General features: G+C 34.1%; 1 protein-coding gene across 2 annotated transcripts; it reads left to right on the top strand.

The window, feature by feature from the left end:
* Positions 1–916: 916 nt before the first annotated feature.
* On the top strand, positions 917–9560 carry LOC106470700 (inositol-3-phosphate synthase 1-B-like). 2 transcript variants are annotated; one of them, XM_022399338.1, is made up of 4 exons: positions 917–1249; positions 1732–2545; positions 6069–6380; positions 8420–9560. In XM_022399338.1, exons 2-4 carry the CDS (start codon positions 1733–1735, stop codon positions 8936–8938), a joined length of 1644 nt encoding a protein of 547 aa, XP_022255046.1. In that variant the 5' UTR covers positions 917–1249; position 1732; the 3' UTR covers positions 8939–9560. The 2 variants fall into 2 exon arrangements, with proteins under 2 accessions (XP_022255046.1, XP_013786720.1); XM_013931266.2 differs by having other exon boundaries at positions 922–1249; positions 8417–9560.
* Positions 9561–10301: the final 741 nt, after the last annotated feature.

Genomic DNA, 10301 nt, shown 5'->3' with positions numbered 1-10301 from the left:
CATAGATTTATGTATAAGATATATCATTGGAAGTGTTCAGGTTTTAATAATAATTACCTTGACTTTTACCTCCTCTCTTTTCTAACATTATGCCAATTATATTCATAGACGGACCTACTAAGCTTCTACCTTGAAATATTTTCTGTGATTGCAAAAATATCTTGATGCAAGCACGCAATACTCCTCATTGATGTCTTAATCACTCTTGCTTCACACTAAAGCAAGGTATGAGAATTACTTGGTATAATTAGTAATTCAACCAGGTCATAAACACAATCATTGGTTCGTTTGCTCACCCCCCTCTCCTGAAAGTTATTTTTGGCTATAGCACTAATAATGTATATTTAAGCTTTTTACTTTTACTGTGAAAACGAGGTTCTTTGAGTGCAAAATTATGAATAATTTTCCATCGGAATTAATAAATGGATATTTTACATTCTTCACTGTTCTATTTTAAGTTTTTATCGTTGTTGTTGTTGTTTTTCGAAAGTAATCTGGTTCTAAAGAAATTTTATTTCAGGTTTATCATGACCTTCAAGATCATAAGGAATACTTTGGTGCAATAAGATAATCTACTGTAAATAATCTTATGTTGAATCCTATAAATAAAAAAGACAGATGGGAAAAATAGAATACAAAGGTTGAAGTAAAGCACAAATAAGAGTAAAGTGCAAATACGAACTCGTAAGCTACGGATAAATAAAGTATATCTATCAGACAGAGTACATAAAGAAGAAGAATACAGGGACTAGGTTTTGTTTATCTATGCTGGGTGGTTTTGAAATTATATATCATTACGACTGCTTTACTAAGGCCATAAATATTATTTTCGTGTTATCTTTCGCCCGATATTACGAAACAAAGCAGTTTTTTATATCACCTAACTCACGCCCATCAACACACAGAAAACAGTGTTGTTGAGAGTTGTGTGAGGCTACAGATACTGGACGCATTTTTATTTTTGCAAAACCATCCTATCACATTCAAACAAACAATTTAGTCAGTCGTCAACACAGGAACAAAGCAATGTGTTGGTTAAAAATAGAGATAAGTAAGCTTTCAGGCTCTGACTAACCGAGCGAACAAAACGTGAGAATCACTTATTATCAGACATTCTAACCAGACACATCTTGAAGTAAACGTCGTTTCAGTGTTTAAAATTAATCAGTTTTGAAAAAAATACTTTTCTGCTTTGTTGATTTTTGAAAACTACCATTAAGTCAAGCTACATAACAGATCATAATTTAAGGTAAGTTGTTAACAACGTGTTATGCATATGTTAAAATACAAGTCTATTATTACAAGACCGTTGAAAACCTATTCTTTTTCCAACTAAATTCTAGCCCTTTTTGATACTGCTTCAATGCTTGTCAATGATGTCATACTGTATAATAATGAAAAAAATTGGATTATAAATATAATATTAAGGAAGTGAATAAATCGTATTATTGCAGTATGACAGCTCTCTCTCTAATGCAAAGTAATACTAACATTGAAATTTGTTATGTTTTTAAAATTGAATAATAAAGAATAGTGTTGATATTCTATATTGAAAATATTTACTTCTTTCTATAGGATTTTAACATTTTAATCTGGATTAGTTTAGTCACTTTCTTCTCGTGACTAATTAATAAAGCCAAATAGAAACCTTTTATTAAATGTTAATTTTAGTATTTATAGTAATTGATGTAGTTTATATTTCAAACGAATGAACTTCATTTATTTCTTCAGCATGCCTAAAATACAAGTTCATAGTTCCCGTATTCAGTACACTGACTCCTACATTGAAGCTGTCTATGGCTATCAGAACACTGAAGTTCGTATTCATGGAGACATATTCCACGTACATCCTCGCACCACCAAATTTACTTTCCGCACAAATCTGCAAGTCCCTAAGGTCGGGATTATGCTAGTTGGATGGGGAACTGAAACTGGGACAACAGTTACAGCAACCGTGTTAGCCAATAAGTTAGGTTTAATAAACAAAGATCAAGGAAGTCAGAGAGAACATGTAAATTATGTCGGATCAATTACTCAATCGACCACTGTGATGTTAGGCCTAACCAATGATGGAAATGAAGTCAACGTACCGTTGAAGGATTTGTTACCGATGGTAAATCCAAATGACATTATCATTGACGGTTGGGATTTGTGTTCTTTAAATCTATCCGAGAGTCTGGAGCGAGTTGAGACAATAAACAATGACCTAAAGCACCAACTTCATCACGAAATGAAGCAGATGAAACCTCGCAAGTCTATTTTAAACCGAGACTTTCTTCCGTCAAAGGAAAATATTATTGTAGATAATATAATCCCCGGTACCAGAGAAGAGCAGATGGCCCAGATTCGGAAGGATATTAACGACTTCAAAACGCAAAAACTTCTTGACAAAATCATTGTTGTTTGGATAGCCAATGAAGAAAAAAATAACGATGTCATTGATGGTGTAAATGATACAGCAGATAATCTGTTGAAATCTATTGAAAAGAACACTTGTGCAATAGCACCTTCAACCCTCTTTGCCGTTGCTAGTATTTTGGAAGGAGTAAGTACATTGCACATGAATTTTAATATCACATTCTAGAATGTATGAATGTTTAATAATATAGCAGGTAGTGATTGTTTGTTTGAAGTTAAGCTCAAAGCTACATAATGGGCTATCTGTGTTAGGTATCGAAACCCGGTTTATAGTGTTGTAAGTCCGCAAACATACCGCTGTGCCACCGGGGGGGGGGGGGCAGCAGGTAGTGACTGAGAATAGTTGAAAACTACCACATTTACATTCCATATTGTTTGTCTGGTTTCAAAAAAATTGTTAAAATTTAATTAATTAGCATAATATTATTTGTTGCAATTGAAGGAGGAAATATTTGCTCAAGCTCTTTGTTTCTTCTAGTAGTGCAAAATGAAAAATCACTTACAACACATAACCTTAGAGTTTAGCTCAGATTATTTTAAACATTTGTAGAAACAAGACAAAACATGATTATAGCCATGCTGCGATCTAAATTAACACAAATATATGCATCAGAGAATCACTGTTTACTCCGTTTCCATTTGCTGAGATATATCGGCTTCACCTTTGACATTACCCTCATTTTACCAAACTTTATAATTTGTTTAAATTAATGTTATACATTTGTGTCAAACTTCATTAACAAATGTTTAAATCTATCTGAATGTATTTCAAGCACGCTGTTACCAAGATGTTCAATTAATAAGACTAAAAAAGACAAAATCGACTAAAAAAGCGTAGCATTATGAACTAAAAATAGATTTAATTTCTTAGAGTATGACTAGCATGTAACACAAAATAAACATAATATGTATAACTTGGTTTGGAATATTTTTTTAATTGGGCCTGGCGGTCAGGGCACTCGACTTTCAATCTGCGTTTCGGGGGATCGATCCCGTCACCAAACATGCTCGCTATTTCAGCCGTGGAGGCATTATAATGTTACGGTCAATCTCACTATTCGTTAGTGAAATAGCTGTTTAAAAGTTGGCGGTGTGTGGTGTTGACTAGCTGCCTTCTCTCTAGTCTATCACTTCAAAATTAGGGACAGCTAACACAAATAGACTTGTGTAATTTTGCACGTAACTTAATTAACAAACAAACAAACAAAACATTTTTTAAGTATCCCAATGAAAATTAAATGGACCGTTTTTTTTGTTATTAAAATAACATTTATTTTGAGTCTGGGGGTTATGATTTGCGGCCCGTTACCGTAAAAACGCGCTCCCACATTGGGACCATGGGTGCGCTATCAGAGTGATTGTGAAACCTCATTATTAGGTTAGATGAGAATGGTCCAAGAGTCGGCGGTGGGTATGGATAAATAGCGGTCTTTCTTCTATTAAGTTAAAGTTAGGGACAGCTATGCAAATAAACTGTTTTGTAGCTTTTTGTAAAAATTCTGAAAAAACAACAACAACAAACAAACATATTTTATGTGTATTTATTACAATATTTATTCATGAGACTTCGCGTGGCGTTTATGAACATCCACAATCCAATTGTAACGTTGTTTTGTTATTATACTGGATACTTCTATTATGATCACTATAAAATTTATTAAAGTCATAAAGAGCTTTAAAGTTTAAAAGCAAGTTTTTCAAGATTGTTTACTGTTTTTTATCATAAATAACGATTATTAGTGGCCTTAATTTCCGACTCCTTCTATTCAGGTGACTGATAAACAATGCATGATCTGATTTTCTAAAACTAATACGGGTGTCCGAAAAGTGTGGAACCATAGAATATTTGCAGCTTTTCTTAATTTCAGTTACGTGTTAAAGTACGAGAAAGTCGATTTGATCCTGCTATTAATCCAAACTTGTTTCGAATTACAAGGACATCATGTGGAACACATTCTATAAAATTCATTTGAAGTGCCTTTGGTTCCAGACTTTTCGAATACCTTGTATTGTGATTTCTAATTCATATCATCCTAAAGTCTAATCAATAAAATTCACTTTTATACATCCAGATATTATTCCAAAATGGAGCTCTATTTGATTGATAGCAAATTCAAAAGAGTAAAAAAAACAAAAAAACAATGGGCTTATTTTATTTTCTGTTTTCAGAATTTCACTTCTCGCTTTAAAAATAACGAAAGAGAACGATAGCACGATGTAGTTATTACAAAAATCAGTAATTAAGTTCTGTCGGTTCTTGAAACTTTCCTTTCGAACTTACTATTAATATTTCTGGAAATATTTTGTCTTACAATTTTTGGATTAAATTAAAATTGTGTAACGTCTGTTGTATTTGCCTTAAAACATAAAGTGTTTTTTTGACGTATGTCACATTATTGGTTATGTTTTTGTGTATTGCGTGTAAAGACTAAATGATTTGCTTATAAAATAGTTTATAATTCAAATTTATTTCATGAAAACATATAAAAACTATAATTCATGGTTGTCTAAATACTGGAAGAGAAAAAGAAAGTCATTCTCTTTACATTATTATTTCTGATTCATATACAGAACCAAACAACACATACACATAAACATAGAACCAAACATCAGCTACAAAATGAGATTTGTTAAATGTCTTAGGAGTTTAGGTATCTGGTAACGTTCAAATATAATAAACTATCAAAACCCAAGTTTAAGAAGCGACTTATATGTAAAACAATCTTCACTCCCCAGTTCCTCCAATAAAAAAGCTAAATTCTATTCGTGACTTCTTTCAACATATTAAAGCTAGACGAATCTCCTTAGATATTGTTTTCGTGTTTACGCCTAAGAATTGGTTCTAAGAACGCAAACTTGGTTCCATTACACTTATTTTTAACATACTTGATATATTTTATTGAAAGAACTTAAGAGTACCGTTTCTTTATACTTGTTTGTTTATTGAATTTCGCGCAAAGCTACTCGAGGGCTATCTGCGCTAGCCATCCCTAATTTTGAAGTGGTAAACTAAAGGAAAGGCAGCTAGTCAACACCACCTAATGCCAACTCTTGAGTTCTCTAGTCGAATAGTGGGATTGACCTCACATTATAACACCCTCGTAGCTAAAAGGGCGAGTAAGTTCTGTGACGGGATTTGAACTCGCAGATTGCGAATCGAACGCCCAAATCACCAGGTCATGCTAAGCCTTGCGCAAAAATTCACGAATTGTATCTGTATTAGCAGCCCCTAATTTTGAGGTGATGGACTGGATAGAAGGCAGAGTCAACACCACCCACCGTCAACTCTTGGGATACTCTTTAGTTGCGAATAGTGAGATTGATAGTCATATTCTGACACTTCCAGGGCTGAAAAAAGCTATCCTGTCACCTGCAGATTGCAAATCGAGCGCCCTAACCATCAGGATATGCAGACCATATCTTTATATTTGTATGTATAAGAAAAATAGTCACATCAGTGTTACAATTGTTATTCTGACGACACTCGTTTTCACATAAATTACGATCTTTATTGGGAATCGTTTTCTTCCAATGATTGATTTGATGTTATATTTTTTTTTTAATTAGTTTCTATGTGAAGATCGTAATACCTAGTACATCGAACGTCAAAAAATACTAAGTATTTTTCTTATGAAACATTTGTTTTTCAGTGTTCTTTCATCAACGGCACATCGCAAAATACTTTTGTTCCTGGATGCATAGAGCTCGCTGAACGACACAAAGTTTTCATTGTCGGGGATAGAATCCAATCACTTCAGACATTAACCGAGAGTTCAATGTTGGACTTCCTGACATCCGCTGGTATCAGAGTGAATTCTGTGGTCCAGCAAAATAAGGTAGAAAAAAGCACAATTTTTTCAACCACTAACGTGCAATGCGGCGCAAATGACCATTACAAGGGAAACTTGGAGATGAACACAACAATGGGTTCTGGTACAGGACCTGAAGAATGCTCCTGTTCAGTAAGTAAAGGAACTCATGAAAGTTAAACTTTTTTTTTAATTAAGATACTTAGTTAGTTGGTTGATTGTTCGTAGTTAAGCACAAAGCTACACAAAGAGCTATCTGTACTCTGACCACCAAGGGTATCGAAACCCGGTTTCTAACAGTATAATTCCGCAGACATACCGCTCTGCCACTGGGGGGGGGAGGGAGAGATACTTAGATCCACATAAGTCGTGTATAAAAGGAAACGCCAAACATAGATACGGGAAATTAAAATTAGGGAAGTCTTTGTTTGTTTGTAATTAAGCATAAAGTTACACAATGAGCTATCTGTGCTGTACTCACCATGGACATCGAGACCCAGTTTTGATCGTTATAAACCATACGACTTACCGCTAAGCCACTGGAAGCTTGAGAAGTTGAGCAACCTTCCATGATGTTTTTATCCAGAACGCAATTAGTGAAAGGCATATAAAGTTGAAAGTTACTTGAAATTATTTTATTTTCAAAAATTATCAAATAAATGCAATTTCACTTCGAATTTAATAAACTCTGAAACAGAATGAACTGCCACGGAAATATTCCATTATAAAATTTGGTGTTGAATTTTATTTTATCGCATCGCTACACAATGTCCCTGTCTTCTGCAAGAAATCGCACCCCGGATTTCAGCGTTGTATTTCCGTAAACTCGCCACTGACCTACCGAGGAACTTATGACAAAGCAAGGGCCCCTGAAGAAGAAAGGTCCACAATTCGAAAACGCTCGGGTTATAGGACTTATATCGTTTTGTGTTAAGACTTCTTGATAAAACGAAATGGAGAACTGATGCTTTTTCCGCTTGCGATGTCTTAAACATCTGTCATCCCTTATACGAATTAAATATATACATTTAACTGCAAACGTCCAGCATTCATGCTTTGGTTAATATTCAGTTCATCCCCTTGAGAACGAAGGTTCATCCTTTGAAAGTGCTTAGTTTATGAGGTTTCTTGTTTTTTTTATTTGACTGTTATTTTATCTTTATCTTACGTCATTTTAATAGAAGTCAATATTTTTACTTTTCTTCTACTTTCAAATGCAAATCAATAATTATTTCTGCTATAAAGTCTCTTTAAATCAAAGAAACACGTTCAAGTTTCCAACCCAAATTCGTCGGCTCAAGATGGTTTCACAACCAATATTTTATACACGAAAAGAATGCTATAGTGTGACATTTCATATTGGACGTGATTGTCCAAGATTTCACCGTATACTGGATTGATCTTAGCCAAACAATGCTATTAAGAAGGTGGCCATGATCTAAGGTAAAAGTTGCACCTGCAAGTATATTTTTTCCTGTAACAATGCCTATTTAAAATGTGATGGATAATTTTGTATATTTTCGCAATGAGACATCACCAAACAAAGAACGTTAACGTGGAGTTAATTCATACTTGAAGTATGATTTGAGCTAAGCATGACTTTGGGGTGCACATATTATCTTGTTAAAGAGCTTCTGAGAGTTAATTGTAAAAACCTTATCTTCATCACTGATTTTTTTATATATACGTGAAAACAATGAAAATAAAGTACAAGAAAAAGCAATATAATAAATGTGTTTTGATGTCCCACTGTATATTTTGTTTCATCATTATATATTATATATATCATTCACTTTTTGAGACATCGAATTATATTTGTAAAGAGACAAAATTTTCCAATTTACAGTAATGGGTAAGTATGGATCGGATTCTTAGGGACTCTGGATAGGTTACATAGTGTATTCCACATAATAAGTTTGTGACAAATTTCAGCTATCCTAATTTTCTCAATGTCACCCTCTCTCTTTAAAATATCTTTATTTCTTGGACTAAAGGCTTTATTGTTGAGTTAGAGAAAATGTAATAATCTAACCAATGTTAATCTTTGTTATGAAGATTAGTGTATTGTAAATTAGTTTGTTTAAAAGTGATTTTTATGTCGATTTCCCATTGTAAACATGGAAAATAAATACTGATTTAACGTCTCTGGAGATAACAAAATGTTTTCAATTGTGCTGAATGTTTTACAGAAGGATGGGAATGTCCAAATTCCAGAGGTATTCAGTAGAGCCGAGTATCACTTAGAACTTGGAATCGAAGGTCTCAACACCATCGTTGTCTACAACACGTGTAAAGACTTCCTGCTGGCCAGTCCCATACTTCTTGATCTGATCATACTGACGGAGCTGTGCCAGAGAATTATTTTTCGAGTGGGAGACTCCCTTAAGTTCCAGTCTTTCAACAGTGTTCTGTCTGTTCTGGGTTACTTGTGTAAAGTTCCTCTAATGACCCGTAAGGCTCCCGTAATAAACACACTCTACAGACAAAGAAAGTGCATAGAAAATATTCTTCGGGCATGTTTGGGATTAGCTCCTGAAAATAACATGAGTTTGGAAAGTAAATTGAGCGATTCAACCGACTGGAATGAATCACAAGATATTATGCGTTCCCGCGCACAGAGTAAAATTGTTACTATGGACGACATTCGAGCGGTAGTGGGTAGCGTTCATAACCTCCCAAGTGGAGAAGTATTGGCTGGCAGTTTACATTAATGACGTTGTCAAAGCAACAGACAGTTATGGTTCTTTGGGCTGTAATTAATGAGACATGGATTGGTCATTTGATTACTGTTAAACACCTTTCGTGATCAATACCTCTAAATTCTGTTTTTAACACGAGTTATAGAATGAACTTATACCAAAATTAACATCATAAATAGAATACTTTTAGTAAAGTTGGGTAAAATGAACGTCATACAGTAATTTTTAAGTTGCTTCCCAATTCATATATATGTGATATGTTATAATAATTAGAACAAATCACAGGAAGTTTTGTGTAAAAAAAATGAACAAACCATAGTTTGTGCCTCATAAGAATATGTTTTATGATAAAAAAGATGGACAACCCACAGTTTCAAAGATCGTGATTCAGGACAGTATACGTGTTTTTAATAATAACATTTCAAACAGTGTTAATTTAAAGATAAATGTTCACATCTGACAAAGAAACGCTCTTGCACAATCACTTTAACGTTCTGTAGAAATATGAGGAATGTACTACGTATTGATATTTGGTTGACGTCATTTTGTTTCAGGAAGACCTTTCAATGTCACAACTGTCTTTCTACGAAATGAAATCGAATAATGTGAAATCAGTAAAAAATAAAATAAACTATATCTTGTGTTGCTTGAAATATTTCTACAACAAGACATACGTAATAACACACATTTAACTAATTACAGGGCCCGGCATGGCCAGGTGGTTAGGGCGCTCGACTCGCAATCTGAGGGTCGCGGGTTCGAATTCCCGTCACACCAAATATGCTCGTCCTTTCAGCCGTGGGGGCGTTATAATGTGACTGTCAATCCCACGATTTGTTGGCAAAAGAGTAGCCCAAAAGTTGGCGGTAGGTGGTGATGACTAGTTGCCTTTCCTCTAGTCTTACACTGCTAAATTAAGGACGGCTAGCGCAGATAGCCCTCGTGTAGCTTTGCGTGAAATTAAAAAAAAACAACAAATAACTAATTATCGTGGGATAATATCTTATGCAACAACTATTCCATAAATGTATAGGTTTATTGTATTGTCGATTGCGGATATTTACATCGTTTTATACGAGTTTTTGAAGAAAAGGTTTGTAAAATAATAAGTACCATTAAAATGCAACGAATGTCATAATGATCTTGGTTAATGATGCTTGATTCTACGAATTAATATTGTCGTGTTAACCCTTTGATTACCATCAGGGGTACATTGCTTATCCACAGTTAATACGATAAGTCATATTTGTTGCTAATATGGGTACATTCTGATCCAGCGTTTTAGACTCATTGATTAATTATTATTGATTGCTGTTGTTTTTCTTTTTCACCGTCATAGGTGTATCAATTATAATAATCCAGGGAAACATATTTA

This window comes from Limulus polyphemus, unplaced genomic scaffold (assembly GCF_000517525.1).
Source record: "Limulus polyphemus unplaced genomic scaffold, Limulus_polyphemus-2.1.2 Scaffold4169, whole genome shotgun sequence".
In the NCBI taxonomy this organism is placed as follows: domain Eukaryota; kingdom Metazoa; phylum Arthropoda; class Merostomata; order Xiphosura; family Limulidae; genus Limulus; species Limulus polyphemus.
This window is presented reverse-complemented; position numbering and strand designations above follow the sequence as displayed.